Source organism: Eurypyga helias, unplaced genomic scaffold, assembly GCF_000690775.1.
Source record: "Eurypyga helias isolate BGI_N326 unplaced genomic scaffold, ASM69077v1 scaffold9274, whole genome shotgun sequence".
In the NCBI taxonomy this organism is placed as follows: domain Eukaryota; kingdom Metazoa; phylum Chordata; class Aves; order Eurypygiformes; family Eurypygidae; genus Eurypyga; species Eurypyga helias.
Window position 1 is genome coordinate 217421 of NW_010245633.1, and position 21046 is coordinate 238466.

The 21046-nt window shown below is 39.3% G+C and overlaps 1 protein-coding gene across 1 annotated transcript in view; it reads right to left on the minus strand.

Moving 5' to 3' along the window:
• The window catches only part of CTBP1 (C-terminal binding protein 1), a gene marked incomplete at its 5' end in the record, with an annotated part of 27653 nt that extends 7973 nt beyond the window's left edge, over nucleotides 1-19680 (minus strand). Inside the window, 5 exons of the mRNA XM_010150139.1 lie at nucleotides 3039-3166; nucleotides 5312-5442; nucleotides 9328-9542; nucleotides 15401-15607; nucleotides 19536-19680. Of these exons, the coding sequence (XP_010148441.1) occupies nucleotides 3039-3166; nucleotides 5312-5442; nucleotides 9328-9542; nucleotides 15401-15607; nucleotides 19536-19680 (826 nt within the window). The remainder of the gene's footprint in view (nucleotides 1-3038; nucleotides 3167-5311; nucleotides 5443-9327; nucleotides 9543-15400; nucleotides 15608-19535) is intronic.
• Between the last annotated feature and the right edge of the window lie 1366 nt (nucleotides 19681-21046).

The window sequence follows — 21046 nt, forward strand, 5'->3', positions numbered from 1 at the left end:
CATGCAATGCCAATAAGAACACTTAGTGAAGGGTGTAGGATTCCAAATGGAATTTTGCCATAAACCTGAGTACGACTGACACTTCCTTCCTGTCCTGATCTTCTCATTATCTCAATTAGTCTTCACATTTATTTGCTATAATATATTAATCCTCAGCCATCTCTTCCACTCCTACAAAAAAAAAAGAAAATACACCAGAAAACTCCATTCTTCCACTTCTTCAAAACTTCCGCTCTGAAGCGCAGCTGAAGTTCTAAGACACAGATACTGGGAAATCTGTCAACCTGATTCAGCACACGCTGGACAAGCCTCTGTCTCCTGCAGAACTATCTCAAGCCCTGCAAAAAAATTACTCGACCAGATATGACACACATTTTCTTCCTGCCAACAGGAATATTTCCACCTGTTTCAATGGGAGATCAATTAGAGCCTGTGTATTTTACTGTAATCTGTTTTGAAGCATCTTTTCTATCTTACTGGGCATTTGCACACTCAGAGGTACAAAGAGGCAAGTTCGAGCCTATCCCTGCTACTGCTGGCAACAGTACTCCAGAAACATTTTCAAAAACCAATCATGCTCCATCATTGAAGAATACCGTTTTTTTATCTCTCACTTCCTACTGGAAATTTGATTAAGGACTTCACTCTCTTTGCCTGTTCTTTCTATCCATCAGCCTGGCCAAAAAGGGGCTGTAAAAAAGCCTTTTCACAGAACTGTTTTTTGTCTAGTGGGTACCATCAAACGTGTTACTCCATGACGTGTGCTTATGTCACTAAAACTTTCCACATCTCTGCACAAGCCAAAAGGGCTAATCCTTAGTTCAGTATCGGCAAAGATGATGTGCATGCCCCATTATGGGTGAATTCCTACCATTCTCCTGAGCAGAAACCATCTTCTAAGCTTAGCTGAAATACACATTCATCTAAACTTCTGCAGAAATTGTCCATAAATGTAAACTATCTATCTTCTTCTGATGTTTATCCTTCTCAAGTGTTTTTAAACTGCCATCACATCTACCCTCTTGCCCATCCCATTCTTTATTTTGCTAACTTCTGTCAGCACGTCCTACTGGTCTCCCCTTACAAAACAGTACTAATTTAAATTTTTTCACCAACTTTTCACTTTCCTTGCTCCCTTACCATTTCTTCCATTACTGTTTTCAGTGGTCCTCTTAATACTTTGAATGTTTTGATGTTCAAAAATATATTTCAAGATATTTAATCTCTGCTTACTATTTTTATTTCACACATCGGAACACCACTGACTTTTAGTAACAGCAGAACCACTTAACATCTTTTTTATCAGATGGTAGTCATAGCCTGCATTCCTTCACTGTACACCTTTTTCCAATTAGCTTCTCTCTTCACCCTCCCTCCCCTGTGTTCCCCTATGGCTTTCACATATCCAGCTTTATCCCACACTTCCTGTATTATTCCTACATTTGTTCCACTGCAATTCAATGTCATTCTCACCTCCCTAATGCTGGCCTCAGTTTGATCTTACTACAAACCACGTGCAAACACAAAAGTGCTGACAGCTTCAACATAAATCAGTGATACAGATAGCTGATAGCGCCATCACACACTACGAATATATAGGTCTGTCTTCCTAGGCACGTACATTGGGGCTATTGCGCAGTATTTCACATAAAACTGACTCTTACACAGTTTTCAGATCTTAGCTTATTAAGGTTTATTTGCACATCAATCATCCCCCAAGTAGGTAACGTATGCTGGTTTGTGCAATCTCTCCCAGAGCTACTTCGGAGCAGACAACAGTTATACAACAATTTAATGACTCTACTATTAGAGTTCTTTTGGAATATAAGTGCAAGGACCAACTGCAGCAAAGGGATGGTTGGACTCTTTAGGCTACCTCTAAAACAGAGAGAAATGCTCCTGTAAAGGGCAATTCAGATCAGGAGTTTAAGACATGCCGTTAATCACCATCCAGAGAATCTTCTTTCCTCACAGGCTATAAATGAAATGGAATTGCTCAGCCTCTCTAGGCACAAGATCCAGGAAGGGCTACTGCTAGTGCTTCTCGTACAGCAGCGCAATGTGTTGGCACTCTACTACTCTCAAGGTGACACAGATGGCCCTTCATGTCTGCAGAGCATTCAGTCTATATTGCCAAGGGGGAAACAGCAAAGTCCTACTGAAGAGAGAGCATTACTGCTTAATGAATCATTTTCCAGTATGAAAATCCTTTCTTTTATTTTAGGCTACAAGGGATTCAAACCAATGCCAAATGGCTCAGCCTTCTCATTTTATTTATTAGCAGTGCATGCTCGAGACATAAGTGTTTTCTCTTATGTGAACAGTTTACAATTACATGGTAGTTATGTAACAAAGAGACTTTGCCCTTTAAAATGCCAGACTTCTCTCGCAAGGCTTCAAAGAGAGGAACAGCTAAAAGAGAGTTCCCTCCCAACAAAATACTGAAAACTTTGGCTTTGACATGGAGAATGAGTTGTTGAGATATAAGCATTGCTAGGAACAGCATAAAGTTCCAGATGTTTTATCTCTGAACATTACAGCCTTCAAGACACCGAAATTCCAGACTGCCCTCTAAGACAATTTTGGATGAACTCTGGAAAATACAAAGGAGCCAAAGAGGAAAGAATAAAGGAAACGGAACTGCTCAGGACAAGCATAAGGAGGCATCTATGAACACATACGAAAGACACCAACACTACCTGGATGACTTGCAGTCAAACTCATCTAATGGGTAAGATTTACATGCAACAACAACAAAATGTCCATTTTTCACATATAAGTACATTTCTGTTATATGGAAAAAGTACTTATTTTGCAGTGCCCATCTTCTATTTATAATTGTAACGAACCTCCAAAAGTGATCTGTTCCAGTTCTCAGAACAGACTTAATGGGCATATACTCATTTCTATGTTCCAAATCCTGGAAGTACTAAATGAAACCTAAGGCTGCTTCTTTTCGGTATCTTTCGAGACCGAAGAACGAAAAAGTTAATTAAAAAGAAACACTCAGTGGAGAAGCTAATAAGGTGACTTAGTACCTGTGATCGCCCTTCGGATCTCTCGTGCTGCTTCCTCCCGCATCTCAATTGAGGCTTGTTCACTATACCAGGCTGCATGTGGGGTACAGATCAGGTTTGGTGCATCCTTCAAGGGGCCCTGACTAAAACTAAAGGAAGATTTAAACCAAGATCAAATGACAATAAATACTGTCAGGTTGGAGGGGCGGGGGAGAGGGGGAAACCATATGAATTCGTACATACACAGATTAACTTCTATAACAGAAAATAATCACATTTCTATTCCTTATTGGGTTTGCTTTTAATTCTGTCAGTTAAATTTAATACACTATTCATGGTATAAATACACAACAATCACCTCTCATAGACTCGAAGGGTAGCAACATTAGTTCCTGCCCAATGCACTTATCGCTAACTACAGCCACTACCACTCCAGCTCTGGCGCAGAAATGCATAAAGCAAGACCCAAATCAATTCAGGATGCCATTCCATTTGTCCATTTCATCACAGTTTCACTGCATTAGCCAACCAAGCTCTGTTCTCTCAAGAGTCACTGTCAGTGTGACATTTAGTCATGTAAAGAAAAAACATCTTACAATTACTTCCAAAGAAGTGTGCCTATCAGCAGCCTCAACTTTTCTTTTTTTAAAAACCTGTTTTTCCTTTCCTGTTCCTTTATAGAAACTCCACAGAAAGAAGGAAATTTACTTTACAGATTGATTTTCAAGGAAAGCAATAAATCTGTGTAAAAGTATTATCACAGATACAAAGTAAAGAAACTGAAAATAACGGAAACTTGCTCTTCCTATTTATTTCCAGTTTTAATAATCTTACAGTCAACTGTAACAACAAGAGAACACATTTTAAAGACAAAAGCGTGCGTTCAGAGTTGGTCATAATTCACAAAATGATAGATTTCATCTGTAGTTCAATAAACATCAGAATATCTGGCAAAACTCTTGAATAAAGAGTTGCATGCTGCGATCAGATAGACATGCAGCACTGAAGCCAAAGGAAATTGTGGCTGTAATCCTGCAACTGAATCTCTGCAGATGGCATCTCCATGCAGTAAATGGGGCTTCCTATAGGTGCAATGGTCTGCTTGTGCAGATCCGAGACCTGAATTGGGAAGAATGTATGCAGCTGAAGGTCCCTTGAGCTGTTAAGACTCTGGCTTTGCACAGCACTACTGCATTGTAATGACTACAATTAGAAGTAATTGCATGCAGGGTATGCATAAATAAAATCAAATATCTGTGATGCGGCACTCTGTCTCAGTAGATAAAAAAATTCTACCTAAAAGGATATTATTCTGTTTTGTAAAGCTTCTATTCCACCCCCAAAGCTGATAGGAGAGAGGCTGTCCTCTCTTCAGTCTTTACAACCTGCCCTCAAGTTCTGAATCTGTTCCTCTTCAAAAACCTATGTGGATTGTTCCAGTTAAAACTGACATTTCTCCCTGCCCAGACTGAACAACTGAAAAAGGCTTGTCACATCAAGCACTAAGCTACAGCAGCTTAGTCTCATAACTAACTCAGAAGTCAGGCTCAAGACTCAAGGACATAGCGAAGAAGCTCGTTCCTGTTTACTAGTGTTGATTTCGTAACACCAATGCCACTTTGGGGAGTGGTACATCTGTCTAAAACAGTGGACTTCCAGTGTCATTCAGAAACTAAGGCTTGTGCTACCAGCTCTGCTAATGGCAGCAGAGTTACTGCTCCCCTGATAAAGGGTAAAACAAAACCAAACCTGCATTCTGACCACATTCCTTAACTTATTTTTTTTGCAACCTATTACATTTATGGCTTTCCTGCAGAGGCAATCTAGACAAAAGTATGTCTTTTCCTCCAGAAAGGTGTCAAAGTAGTTAATTCTCACACCAAACCACAACTCTTTGCCTTCTGAAAGAGTCTGTCCAGACATTGACGTTAGTTGCCTCCAGAGCTGCATCAGTGACAAAGGAGCACTCTCCTCAAAGCCACGACACAAAGCCATGCCAGGATTTGAATCTAAGCCCCTGCTACTTCTACCAAATACAACCATTGGATTTTTTTTTTTTTTTTTAAGGAATTAGATCTTGGATGTCACTTTTTTTCACTTGTGACCACATACACAAGCTCCATCTACATTTGCATTAGTCCAGTGCTGCACAGATTCATGTTGCTTTACTAAGGAGTAGTTAGCTACCAAATGAAGGGAAAACTCAATTTACTTGTTGTTGTTGATTGTATCATGCACTAAGACTTAAAAATAAGAAAGTGAACAAAATAAAAAGAAAAGAAAAGGAAAAGCACCTGAATGGTTCTGACTCATGTACATCTAAGGCTGCCCCTCGTATCCTTCCTTCCTTCAGGGCCTGTGCAAGTGCTTTTTCGTCTACTAACCCACCTCGAGCTGTGTTGACCAGGAAAGCCCCTTGTCTCATCTAGGGAAAGTTAAAAACAAGAATGATGAAATAAAAATAAATGAAATAAAATCGTTGTGGCATTATTTTTTTTACTCAAAAGAAGCATCCATTACAACAAAGGCTATTCAGCTGATTTAACCTGTAACAGTTGTCTTCCCTTTCCATTGGAAAGCACCACAAAATGTGATGCTTCTAACATAAAATGCTATTTCACAGCACTTAAAAACCTTTCGTTTCTTGTAAGTAGTGCCTTTTAATAGAAGCGTTGTTTCAGATATTGTGCAGTAACATGATCAAAAGATACAACTGTGCATATGAAAGTGACAGATCATTTTATGCCTTTTTATTTCACTGTGAAATTGCATGAGACAGAAACTACAGCACATTCTTCAACAAGTTCATATTCTGTGGTTTTCAACTTTCACACAAATAAAAGCCTACATGAATTTTTCAGAAAAATCAATGCTTTTGAATTTTCAAACACTTTTCCCTTCAGTTGCCAAAACACAGATCTATGTTTTATTTATTTTTGTTACTTCAGCTTCCTCCTCCCTGTGAGACTTTTCAAATAAAGGTCTAAAGAAATCTTATATTATTCAATTAAAAGGCATGAAAATGAATTTAGTTGAGAACGCTGCGTGCCCAGGAGAGAAGCTGTGCTGTGCATTGTGCAGATTAGCATTGTAGATGACACAGTGCGGGGAGAACTACGAGAATTTACACCATAATATATCCACAACTTGAAAACAAAGTGGCGGTTTAAGTAAGAGAGATGGCACAGAAAGAAAAGAAATTGCTACATCCTGCTTCCAGCCACCCCAACACTTCATCTTTCACCAGGTGTCTCAAACACAGCTTCTGAGCTCAGAAGTACTTCTGTGCATGAAGGTGAAGCATATGGAGAGCAGGAACCATGCTGAAGATGGATGATGAAAATCTCATTTTGTACTGACTCCATCTCTCACCACAAGAACAAGAAAACCCCAACATTTGGACACCAAGTCAGCTACTTCAAACCTGCACATCAAACTAACGCTTATGTAAACAGATCCTTACTCTGTAAGACTGATTCCAAACGCCAAATTCATGAACAACAAGGAGGTCTGGATGAAAGTCAGCTACCAGAATGTTCTTACATGAGATCATACGAAATATTAAACAATTAACACGTATATGCATGCAGTAAGGTTCTAAGAAAAAACACTCCACAATTTACCAGCCAGCTGTCTATGTTTAGTGTGGCCCTGTCCCCTCCCTTTGCAGACTCTTGGGCTTAGAGGAGAACCACCTATTGTCCGTACAGCGAAACCAAAGTCCACTTACAGAGCGGAACTAAGGGGTATTTCCTTCAGTTTTACGTAACTAACTTGGGAGTTAGAGCAGTGAAGAAATGGTGGCACGGTCAGAAGTTGGACTACAGTTGGACTACAGTTGTTACTACAAGACACTCCTGATGGGAACCAGCACTGCACCTCCACTACCTCAGTCAGCTGTGAGAACTAGAGCCGAGCCAGGGCAGGAGGGCTCACCCAAGTGACAATCACACCTGCTGCGTGGACATGCCCTATAGGCTCGTAGGAACTCCTATACCCTCCCTACTTCTGCCCTCTTGCAAATGGATTATTTGAGTTTTAAGTAGAGCTTAACGTATTTATATGCCCTTCGAAGGACTTAGAAATTTTAATCACAGTGAACCCTGCTAGAATTTGCTGTCCAATGTGAACAACCTTGCTTGAGTTTTCATTTTAGGACTTTCTACAAAACTCTAAAACCAGTAGTTTTTAGACTCAAAGTCGGAATCAAACAGAACATGGCTGCATAAATGCATTCTAGTGGGAACGTATTACGTGACTCCTGACACACTGTAAGGGTGGATGCAGGTGGAAATGACCCTTAACAATGGGTGGAAGCTTGAAAGAGCTTCGCAGCTAGAACTGCTGACAGCTGTTAAAATTCACCTACACTAAACCTGCACAGCAGCTTTAAAAACGTATGGTGTTTAAACTGCAGCACCTTTTTCACAAATCTGTAACACTAAAAATGACCTCGGCTTCTCTTCGGAGCACTTGATTGCCAAGGGTTCGGTAAACACGAGCTTGAAACAGTTCCCTGAGCTGCTCTGGGTCTACAAGGCCAAGCATGATGGCTAGGCAAAATGCTGACTACTTAAGGGGAAAAGCTACTGAAAGAGAAGACTGACACCAAATTTTCAGAGACATTTTAAGGTTATGTAATTTCAGATTCTAAACAAAATTCAGGGTGAGACTTGAGGTGAAATGAGATGCACCATACTTCTCTGTGCTTTGTTTAAAAACTGGTTATTACATGAGCATGCCATGTTGGACAAAAATGCTCTCTAAAACTTTTAGGCCAACTCTTAACATCTGTCAGCCTAAAAAAAACTGTTCTGCTCCTTTTGATGCATATTCGGAAGATTCGCTCTACACAACCTAAGCAGTCAGAGGTGTTACAATTTTATGGTTTTCACACCAGCTGTTACAACGCAGACTGCTTCATCGAAACTTTTATCCAAGTAAGAACTATCTTCTAACCTTTTAATCCTTGCTTTAAGCATGAAGGATAACAAATAGCAAGATAAATGCTTTCCAGTACAGACTTTATTACATGTGCTTCATTTCAGATGGTATCACTCTGTTTTAACCTGTTTGGGTTTTTTTTTTTTCTCTGATTAATGTACTAAGCCCTCTCCAAAATTTATTGCATTTATACAGCTCCACTCAAAAATTTCCCGTGACACACTGGCCCAACTTTCAGTCCACTATATGATCAGTGATCACTGCTTAGGCTCCAGATGGTCCCACTGAATTCCACAGGATTCTGTTTGGGTCTAGATGTCTGCTTGCAAAGACAGCTAAGCATGGAATAACCATTAAACATACCTGAGCAGACAGGGCATGGTGACAGGGCTCTGCTCTCTCAGAGACTGGCATTTTAAACTTCTTAATTTTTTAGAGTTTTATATCCCAAACCCTGATTTGATGTCGGGATCAATCTGCAAAATCCCTGAACTCTCAAATTAAGAACTGTGCTGTATCGTCAGTTTTCTGCCACGATCCTACATGACTGTTAAACACATTCAGTAATTATTTCAGTTCTCCTGAAGTTCAGTACTAGGTGCAAACTGTTTCTCAGAGCCTAAGCAATGATTTTACTGCAAAAAATTGCTACCTACATACACAAACACTACATATAAAAAGAACACCAAAATCAGCTATTATATCTTAAGAGTTTCCTTCCTGTACACTATCTACCGTTCTACATCTCAATGATGTATTTCTTGCTATTACCTACACTAAGGTTGGGGTCAGAAGCCAGACACTTAATGAAAATGTTTACTATAGATGAGTCAATAACAGAGCAGTTACTACACCCAGATTTTGAAATTATTTTAATATTACCTAAACATTTAGGGAGGTTAGTACTAATTCCAAGAAACATCATTTTTCCAAATAATGCAATGCTGTAAAGACAATCCATCCATGAAGCACTCTGCAAGCATCGGGACTGAACACAGGAGGGAGCCATTTAGTCATACTCCTTAAATTGCATCTAAAGAACTCAAAACTGAGGAACAAGAGTGAAAGGCAGAATACGCAGGTAAAGGATGTAGCTGCTAGATGACAAAGATGCAACTTTAACTCTGAGAAACAGTGAGAAGAGCAAATTATTTCCACCAATGCAATGTTACTGAGCAAAAGACAATAAAAGCAACAATACAAAAGCCACCAGCTATTTCCTAACCAGTTATAAACCCACTTGATCTCAAAGTAGCAGAAGGGAAAGAAATTTCCTTCAAATGAGAATCTGCCTGTTTACACAAATAAATGCTACACAGTGTCAGCCACTAGCACTGATATGGAGGGTGCCCACAGAGATTATTACCTGCTTTATGGTGAAGTCATTAATAAGATGATGATTGTGTTCATTCAAGTTGCAGTGAAGAGTAACACAGTCACTGTGGAACAGCAGGTCCTGCAAAGTGCTCACCCGCTGCAGTCCCAGAGCACGCTCCATGCCATCCGAGAGGTATGGGTCATAGAAAATCACACTGAAGCCAAAGGCTTTGGCACGTAGTGCTACTGCTTGCCCAACACGCCCTAGAACAAGACAAAACATGCAATGAGAACAGATGTGAAGCAGCTGGTGTAAGGCAGCCTCCCTCCTTCCTATTGCAGATGCTTATATCAAACCATACTGTTTTGTACAGCAATTGGAAGAGGATAAGAAAGAGGCGGCTCCCATCCCACTTGATATCATCACTAAGATTAGAAATGTTACAACTGGGCTGTTTCACGCTGTCTTGCTCAAAACAAAGCAGGAGGTCTGCACCTTTTGCAACCCGTGATCTGAAACGCCGGAAGATGTCACGTAATCTGTGATAATCTGTGTAATACAAGGGTTTGCCTGCTGGGCCTGTTTATGGTAAAACACTACTGCTTGTGAACGCATCCTGCCAAGGACTTATTCTTACCCATGTCAGACCAGCTGGCTTTAATAAAAAGCTATAAAATTAATCCTCAAAAATGGATGCAATAAAAAGATAATTTGTTTAATCTGAAGATCAACTGTTCTCAATACATGGAATCTCCTTTCTGAACCAGTATTTTCTTTCATTTTAAATAACATCCTTTCAGCATTAAAATGCCTACAAGAGCCCTGTCATCTCAGGCTTTAAAAAATTCTGTATCCATTTACCTAGATGATGAATAAATACAGCCCATCGTACAGCACCTAGTTAAGAAGAGTGCAGTACCATTTGGTAGCCATATTAACATTGGCTTTTCTCTTTCCTGTCGTATTTCAGAGCTGTAACTGGAATTGCTGTTTGGGCATGACTCCATGCCACATGTATCAGGACGTGTGTATTTCTCTTTGACACACTACCAGTAAAACACAGGAGAAAAGGCGAGTACATCTACTGAGTAAGGGTATTGCGAAGGACGAGAACTAACACACTTTTCAGGGCAGAAGACTACACACTAGATACTAGATACTCACGTCAGAGTGTTACAAATGTTAGATAAAGACATTTCAAAAGCATCACTAGACATACCATAATAATCATGTCTCCTTTAAAAAAAAAAAAGTGGACAAGTTTTCTTTTGTAACATTTGAGTTTGTTCAAAAAAGCATCAAATTAACACAGGGAAATCCCGTCTCTTTCCAATTGTGCTTGAAGGGGATTTCCCTCTGCTTTTCAGTTTCTCTTTGAATAAACTTAAGAAGCCACGGGAAGAAAGGGGTTTTGTTGATCACTTAACCTGAACACAGCAATTCTGCAGTGCTTAGTGACAGATGTGCTTGGAATATTAAACAGTACCCAATCTGATGGGGGCTGTCTGCTTTCTTTGGGGACACCAAGTTAAAATACTCTTCAAAATCTTTTATTTCAATACTTGCATACATGTTTTTTGTTTTTCAAGCTGGTTTTTATAAACTTGAATTAGACAATTTTCAGCACAAACACTGTATTATTTTCAAATTCTGGCATGTTCACAGCTCAAGGAATCAGTCACACAACTGTAAACCATTTATTTTTTTCTAAAGGAAGCTTACTGCTTTTACTCCTGCTCCATTCATTTTCACATGCAACATCCTCTCATCTCTTCTTTTGTACAGTCTTTACAACACTAATACCTGAGGGAATCACAACAGTGAAATCTCTTAAAACAGACTCTCCAGTCAAAGCTACACTTCCCATTCATTGCAACCAGGCTAATAAACCAAAGCTGCCTTCAGTGTGCACAAAGTTTCCTTCTGAAACACTTGGGAATGACATGTGTCTACTTCTAGCCAGAACTGTCCTACTACAATTAATTTATGGCATAAAACTCTTTCACAGTTGACAATTCCTACTCAGTCTTAGTTGTCAGACAAATACATAGGTGGACACATGTAATTTGCCAACTGCTTTTTAAACTAGTCTGACAATACAGTACAACCGCAAGATGTTTTCCTTTCCTGAAAAAAAAAACTAAATATAAGACTCTCCAGGGTATGAGGGGTGGTGTAAAACCTACTTCAGTATATCAAGAACAACATAACAGCACACAAAGCATCCCACCTTCGGGACAACTCTTTCTTAAAAGCCCACACAACTGGTATGAATATTCACAGCTGCTTCTGGGGAAGGCCAATTCTGAAGTTCAAAGTGAAGTTCAAATGAACTTCTTTGTCTGCGAGTGTGGGAAGAATGCAGAAAATGCACCTTGCATACAATTGCAAGACAAGCAGAAAGCAACAAAAGCCTATTTTAGAAATCAGAGATGTGTATAAAGCTCTAGCAAATCTATGCATCGTTTCAGTGACACCCGAAGTATGAAGAGAGATTCATCAAAAGCGCATGGGTCTCCTGTACAGTCTGACCCACCTACTCCCCCCCAGGTCTCCCCGTCTGTAGGTGTCTCTGACCTTGACCCTGCCAATGACCTGATGGGAGTGCGACAGTATAGTAGCGGCAGTAGTCAATGATCCCAGCCCATCCCTTGGGCGAAGAATGAGCATTCTGTGTCAGAATCAGAAAGCTTATAAAATGCCCTCGATACGGTGGAAATGTTGTTGACCTGCCTGCAGACTGCCATGGAAAGAAGTGCTTTCACTTAGCAGCTCTTTCCTGTCTATGTATGCAACAGTAATGGAGAATCTGGGTAATTCTTCCTCCCTCCTGGAGAACTCTGAAATGTGGAGAGTGCCATTTTGGTACACTTCCTGCTAAACACATTAAGAGAGCTAGCATGACTGCTCTAAGGGTACATCATTTATTGCATGGTAATTCCACCCGACTCATAAACCATAATATTGTCTGATAACGCAGATCAGTACCTTAGCCAAAATCTAGTCAGGACTGTGAGACTGTTGAGAAACTACAGCTTGTGAGGAAAGACAAACTGAGTGATTGCATTCATTATGATGTGGAGACAAACATATTTGGAGGAATTTCACCTCTCGAGTAAGGAAACACATTAGATATTAGTCATCAGCATTTCTAACTGGGAAGGAAGGGCAAGAGAGCGTGACTTCACTGCTCTAAAATCATCCTTACAACAGAACCAGGTCCACTTATCTATTCATCCAAGTACTTACATGCTGCTGCTCTTAAATATTCGCAATAAAAACCCCAAAAAACCACACAACACGACACCAAAACAAACACACACCACCAAAACCCAAAAACAAACACCAAAAAAAAAAACACCCCTAAATGTCTAGATATAGGGTGAAAAGGTAGCTTTCCTTTTTTGTTTTTTTTTAAATGCAGAGCCTACTATCCAAGCTTGTGATGCATCACTTGAAATATAGGACACTGGATAGTAATAAATATTAAAAGTGACAAAGACAGCTGTTTAATGGTGTGATATTATTATTTATGTAGGGCTCAAAGAATCACACACTTCATAAAGACAGAAACAAACACAGGCTCTGCCATAAGGGGCTCAGAGGCTAGCCAAACAACAAAACAAAGACGGATGGTATCCAACAAGCACACGAAGGAGGCATTACACTGCTGAGTCTCTGCTTATCTTCAAGCTCAATACAAGCAGAGGATGAGAGATGGGGTTAACTTTAAAAGGAGAAGCACAAAGTAATAGGATTAAGCAGGATAGACCAAGTGTCAAAGCAGGAATATGCATGAGAGGAGGCAAAGAGAGTGGGTGATGGAAAGAAAAAAGCAAGTGAGTCATGAAACTTGGCTAGACCAGTGGATAAGGAAGTGAGTAGCTGAAGCTTTGGAGGGAATGACTATCCTAGCATAGAGATAGGCAAGAGCTAGGGTGTTTCTCTGGCAACACAAGAAAATAGCCCATGAAGAGATGTGAAGAAGGTCTGGATTTCGCTGTTACAACAGCAAAGTGATAAATTTAAGCATCTCAGTGCTGAAGAGACCACAGGTTTAAGACAAGTATAGAGAAACATAGCTGTGGTTGAGATACAAGATGGTCTCAGACACATATTAATGAGAAAGGACAGAGCAATACTACACAAAACTAGAGAAGGACTTAGTAAAACATGATGAAAATTGTTAGTTTTGTGTACAACATATTCACTTCATAGCCTCTTAGTGGTTCAACCCCTCGGACACTGACGTGTCTAAATAATAAAATAATATATTGAGGCAAAATTACAGATGTGGGAAGAAGCCACTAGTAGAGAAACGTAAAACCTAAGGGCACCAGTCTGCTGAAGGTGGTTGTAAATACATACTTTAGTCTAAAACTAGAGGCAGGTAGACTCCTGCAGAGATCTACAATAGAAAAGCACATGTATCACCACTTGAGGTACCTGAAGTGCTCAAATGTAAAGCCTAGCACTGCCTATTTCCATATCTTCTCATACTACAATTTTATTCTTCATTAATACATAGCTACACAGGAGTTTGTTAGAACAGGCCAGAATCAAAACGTACCTATTCACATACGTGTGCAAAAAGAAACAGCGGAAGTTTTCATAACTGACTTTAAAACTTAATTTTCCTTGAAATTCTGAATATTCTGTTGTAGGAAAATAAACAGGAACAATAAAAGGCTAGAGATGCATATCTTCAAAATCAGATTTCACTAGCCTTTTAATATACCATGCACATAACAGGCTTCCTTTCAAAAAATAAAATCAAAACCTAGCATTTTTCATAGCTTTACACACATGCTGGCAATCAGGTTATCCATATGTTTCTCCACACCGTTCAATCATTCCCAACAAAAACAACACACACAACATTCACTTCAGGAAGTCAATAATAAATGACATTTTTTTCCTAATCTTAGCCTGGAATTTGTGCAATACAAAAAATGCCAGGCCAACAGGACAGACATCTCCAGCAAATATGCACACAGCATGTGAGCCAAGGCATAAGTTTCAGAAACTACGTCTGCATTTCCATTTTTAACACACTACAGGTGACAGTGATTATTATACTCACACATATAACAGACAATGTGTTTAAGTCAGGTGCATCGTTACATGGGTATAGATTTGAGAAAGCAACTTCATGACTGATTTATTGAAAGCCACATTTTAAAGGCAATTCTTTGACTGTGAAGATGTTTTCTGCTGCCTTGCATACTCATTTAAATGAGCACTATGTAATGCCAGGTTATTTTCAGCTTTCAAAAGGAAGAGTTGGTGGCTTGAGTTATTTGACAGCAATGTGTAACTGGAACAGTCATTTAAGTATGATGCCTTGTTGTCAAAATCGTATTATTAATTCCTGTGGATGAATACCACAGCAATTACATCCACAATCTAGCAGATCTTGGGTAAGACAAGCACATGACCGAATTATTTTTATATAGAAACTGACTTGCTTGTTTTTATTCTCTACTTCTGTAACAGACAGTAATTAATTCATCTCAAGCAAGCCTGTCCATCTGTTAGATGCTGAAACACATTTAGGGCCACTCAGAGAGGTAAGTAGGTGACTTTATTAGGTCTGGAAACATTTCAAGTTTTCTTGCATCTATCTTTTCTCTCATTTGAGATGAAATACAAATTCAGAGGCAGCTCAATCAAATGCACACAGTAACTGCTCTGCAGGCTGTTACTGCAGCAAAGACTTTTCAGGTATGTTAAAAACAGTAAAAGGAAGAAGCATAAACGTACCCTGATATGACAGTGAACGAGAAATACAACATATATGTGTGACACCGGGTTGAAGTAGCAGTATCCTTGTCCTGGAAACGCCACCAGTGTTCTGACAGCAGGCAGTATGGCAGCAGAAAGGCATACAGAAACTCAAAGAACTGAGAGAATATCAGCAACAAAGTTGTCTGCGAGAAACGATGATGTGCAAGGGGAAAAGATTTGACACACCAACACCAGCAATGAAGTGGTATCATACTGAATGCTTGACATGGAAAGGGGCGAACTAAGTAGTTAATTTTTATAGCTCAAATCTTGGTAACATTTTTAAAGCAACGGAAGGTGAGGAGTATTAAACCACCTCTACAGGCCAACATACCTAATCCAATAATGCCCAAGGTCTCCCCTCTGATCCTGGCAGCTCCAGAAGCCACTTCCCGAATCTGTTCGACGCTCTGTACTCTCGTGCCTTCTCGCAAAGCCTGGTGAAGCCAAGTGGTTCGCCTGTACAGGTTCAGAATGTGGCACATGGTAGAATCTGCTGTTTCTTCTACAGAGGCAGCTGGCACATTACACACCGCAATCCCTACAAAGAATGGGGAGAAAGGATACCAGTTGCCAAACATTTCTTACTTTTCCCCATCTAACAGCAATTCAGGAGTATGATGTTTAAAATTACAGATATTTCGACACCTGTTTTGCACAAATACTTTCTGGCTATAATGGCAGGCAATACTTGACATAGTAGCTGATTAAGATATGCAAACAGATTTTTTTCCTCATTTGTTATTACTACTTATTGTGTTTGCAGAGTGAGGCAAACAGCAAACAGACCCCTGAAACCACAAAAGGGAAGTACTGAGGATGTCAGGTAGTTTAGAACACCCATCTTGGTAAGCGTGTTACAGGCACACTGAGCCAGGTGTTTGGAATAGCGAAGAGAATCTGCCTTGCTCTCAACCGTGTGGTTAGTGATCACTGTTTAGAATTAATTGTTGGAGTGAGCCTTCTATCACTGTACAGATATCCTCCCAAAAGCTACCTATACAAGATTTAAAAGATATAAAATAATTCATAGTGACAGCAACTCTTATAAATCACTCACAGGACAACTATCAGTATTTCCACTTCATGTATGGGTAATTAGGAAACAGGGAGGGCCAATTTGTTTAATGTTGCACACAGGTTTGTAGAATTATAACAAACAGAATCCAAGTCCTTTCCCGGTCCCTCAAATTAAAGAGATAACCCTCTAATAAAAAAATGCTTCTGCATGGCACGCAAAGATAACGCAAAATTAAGTCCATGTTGCTAATAACTGGAAAGTTACTAGTGAAAAGGGTGTAACATCAAGAAGCTAAAAGACCCTTACAGATTTCCACAGACAATTGTGGAAGTTGGATTTATTCAAGACTCAAAATACTCCTTTTTTATGTGAAAAAACAGATGAGACCCAAGTGATTGTAATGCAGGCAAGTTATCCCATTCTGCTTTTTACCTTTCAGTACTCAATGTACAGCAGTTAAGCAAAATGTTTATGTGAAAAAGTTGGTGTCCTTTTAGACTTGACTCACATAATTCTATTTACTACATGTTCTCCCTCTAATCATCAGCTCCCACGAATGTTTGTCTCTCAGTTCTGCTGACTGAGATCACAGACAGTATACAGCATAATTTCATGGGGGGGGAGGGGGGGGAAGTGTTTTGTATACTAAAAACCACCCCAATACTGTTTTCACTGTCTAGTTGTTTGCGTTTTTACATACATAAATATTCATTGAGCCCTCAGCTCACATAGGAAGCAAGGAAGAACAAACCTTCTCTTCAATAATAGTAATAACAATAATCTGACAAATAATAAGCTCATACTGTATTTATCTTTTACATGCAAATGCCTTGATTCTGCTGCCCAGTGCTTTTTCACAGCTTGCTTTACATCAGTAAAAACCAACATAAGGCACCTACAGAACCGTATTTCTTTTCTCTGCTGCAGAGATACAGTGTCTGCTGAGTCACTGCTCTTAGCCTTACACAAAGATAAAACAGCATAATTTTCTGGTATATTAACCTTGGCATTCTGCTAACATCAATGGTAGTAGGAAACTCACCATCTTATGACAATGCGGAAAAAAAGCACGAGTTGGGGGGGGAAGTACAAGACTGAAAAGTAACATCCTTTTAAGTGCATCATATTGAACAGCTGCATTTGTCATTTTTCATGGAGCAAAAATGCAGGTGTCTTCTGATAGCTGGCAGCAACAAAATCATGCTTTAAAAGGAGCTTAAGAAGCTGTATTACATATTTAGGAAGAGAAATAATGAACTAAACTCACCTTACACCTTTCTCCCTAATAGGTTTCCTTGGGAAATTTGGGGAAGAAAAGTCAGATAATTTCTCTCCTAAACTGTAGGATTACTAATTTTTTAATTTTTTTTCCCCTTATTATTATTTTCCCCCTATTTTCCCTCCATTTTAAAACCAGCTGATTTCTGAAAGGCAGGGGCTTGGTGAGCCACAAAAAACAGCAAGATAGAGGCAAGGATACAAAGGGACACTTTCCCTAGGAAAAGACAGCACACTAATCTCATTTCTATTGTTTCTACACTCCCTTCCCTTTCTCCTTTTCTCACCGCTTTCCAGTGATATTGTGCATATGTTCAGTGCTGAAAATCAAGGGAGTCAATAGGCATCACCCTTGACTCCCACCTCACGTGTATCCAGCTACACTCACTGCTTGTACACGTTTTCTAGTGAACAATTAATAAAGAGGAGAAAAAGCAGACCAAATCTTAAAGATTTTATCCAATAAATGTAAGTTTGCATGCATTTTAAGGAAGTGCTAACATGAAAATAGTAATAGGGAAAGCTGGTAACTCCACAAGCCAGCTCTATGAAAAATAACTCAGGCTACTATGGAAGTTCAGGAATACATCAGACTTCATGGTCTAACTCTACATTTTTTTTCAAGAGTGAACCAAGTTTTTTACAAACAGCAAATAACTTTTGTATTACTTCCTTGAGATGTGTATTATTCGTACTAGTTCAACAAATGGAAAGTGATTTGTCCCAGTAATGGTTAGTATTTACTTCCAACCATTTCACCATAACTATGAAAATCAGAGGTTTTATACCATAAGCCTTCCGGCATTTACTGGCTTTTAAGAGAGTGGACAACTGCATTTCATAAATACTGGAATGCACAAATGGGACGGATCCTAACTGTGTGACTTGGTCTAAGCACATCATACGAACTGAATGGCTATGAGTGTGGCCATTTAGCATTTCGTATGAATAAGAATTTCCCAACTCTGCTGTACTCTGGGTTGAAGAATTATGTGGATGCATTTAATTTATAAGTTTGGGTTACAATCCAGCACTGAGACTTGCAGAAACTTGAAGAGATTTTTTTCCTACCAGGGATTCTCTGCACAAATCGGACTCCTGACTGGCCAGGGCCTTTGACCTGTACCCATGTTTTGGCCTTCAACCCAGGACTGCACCCCAGGCCAACCTCTCCATATATATTGTTTTTCGGGTCTCAACGCATGTGCCTAGTTTCAGCACTGGCTACAATACGTAAGAACATAGCCTCGCACACTTTCAGACCTGATCTTTTATTATAGAACCTCAGAATGGAGTTGTTAGCCTCTGCCTGCTGTGCAGCAGCAGGTACAGAGCAGAAGTACACAACTACACAGCCACGAGAAACAAGTGATTATTTTACTATCTTTTACTAATAAACAGACCATGTTACAGCTCCTCACTACGTCAATGGGGTATTACTAGGACTATGCACTGTCACATGGAAGTAAATGTTTCTATCATCTTCCCAGAACATAATGGGAAACCTACTTGGTCACCTCAGTCTTAGAAAAGAAATTAAGAAAACGTAGACATTTATTCCAAGTAGTAGTTTAACCTGTGGATTGTAGACAAGAGATTGTTTATTCCCAAGGAAGAAAAGTACAAATCATAATGTTGCTTTTTTAAGGTGAAACACTAAGCCTCACTTCTTCATAGTGCCAGTGTATGAATTTATACTGAAGCAATAACTGATTCCCCTATAAAATCGGTATTTCTATTTTATGGAGTGGTTCAGTACTAAATCTCATGCATCATAAGTACGTCTCAGACAGTTGATAACGATCTCATTTTTTATTCAAACAGAAGTAGTATGCCATGCTGATGGAATTATATTTTGTGATTGGATTGTAGCAGTAGTAGTTAAAACATACAATTGTGGTAAAAAAGAAGGAAATGAAAAATTATGGCCTTGCTCCTTGGATTTATACTGAACAGGCAGATTGTCATCATGTAACAAAGCTGTTAATATTGTCAATTAACTAACTAATGCTAGTATCTCCATAAGGATTTTTAAACACTGATGAGAAAATTATACAGCCTACATACTATGTTAGTATAAATTACACAGAAAACATTAACGCAAAGACTTAGTTGCTGTCAGATTTCTGGAGGCACAGAGAAGATGTAAAAGATGTCTTAATAGTCATACCTAAATCTCCAGCAGATTTGATGTCAATATTATCAAAACCACTGCCAATTCGGACAATTATTCGAAGTGCTTTAAATTTCTCCAGGTCTTCTCGTGTTAAAGTGATAGTGTGATACATCAGTGCACCCACTGCTTCATTTAGTACCTATAAATACAATGGAAGGAAAAAACCACACCTTATTTCTTTTCTTTCACAGGATCTCAGTTTAATCAAATACACATTTTTTCCAGGTATAAAAAGCCTGTAAAAGCATTAAATCCAGGTCTTTAGGTATAAAGGTTATTTCTCCAAATATCTCCCGGCCGCTTGTTAGCCCTTTTCATTGTTCTAGTGTAAGATTAGCTTTAGAAGAACTAAGTGAGGGAAAACTCTTCTCATTTCACAGGTGTTTTTCTGCAATACTGGACCCCAAATACAAGCATCACTGGAGTGCATCTGCACAGGCAGATGAAACACAAGATGGGAGCAAGCACTGGCTCTAAACAGTACGTATTTTTATGCCTGGGCAGCTGACAGTTTTGGAGTCACAGAGCAATATCTCTTCACCATACACAGAGTGGTACAGGCATTCACTACGCTATTAAACCACTTGATACCTGAATAGAAAACATTCAGTAATCATTACAAAACCCTTAGAAAACAGAGACTGAAATATGACAGTTCACAGATAAGAATACAGTTGTTTGTCCCCAGTTTATTTACACTGCAACTATCTAAGCTCTCATTGATGGAAAACTGGATGTCATGTAAATTAGTATAATTGAGATGTCAAACTAGACATTATCCAGAAAAAACAGCACCTCTAAGAAGTAAGAAATTCAACCAAAGCAAAAATGCTGCAAAAGAAAAATCAACCTGTGAGGGCACAAGCCAAATAAAGCAAAAATAAATTGACAGGATCTGAAAGGTCTGAGTATCGCCACTTATGTCAGAATGCACCCAACCTACTCAAGAAAGGTTAAGATGAAGGGGTGTGGAAAAGGGAAGAGAGCCCAGCACACCATGCCCAGCAGTTTCAAACTCTGCTACCAAACAAGCAGTGACACTGCACTCCATGCAGCTGATACAAGTTTATCATTCAGAAAGCAGAAGGACAATTTTACTTCTTCAAAAGTAAATATGCAAATTGGATGATTTTACTTCTTAAAAAGACTTATCTGTGTTGCCTTCTTCAATGCTCTACCTAATATCCTAATAGTTCTATGAGATACAGAACGTGCACAAATCATTTCAACATCTACGCCAGCTGTAATGACTTCGAGAGGTTCCTGTGACATACTTCACATAAAAGTTCTGTAGAGGGTCTACATTTTTTATTGACTTTTGTGTCTGGTACATGTACAGACTGTCATCTGAGTTACTCCTCCTCATACGAGCATTTGCTAGGGTACTGCAAGACCAGTAACAACAATCAGCATCAACATAAACCATGTGAAAAAACCCTACTGCAGCAAGTCTTGCACACAGAGGATTACAACTATTGGAACCCAAGATCTGCAGTTGTAATTTT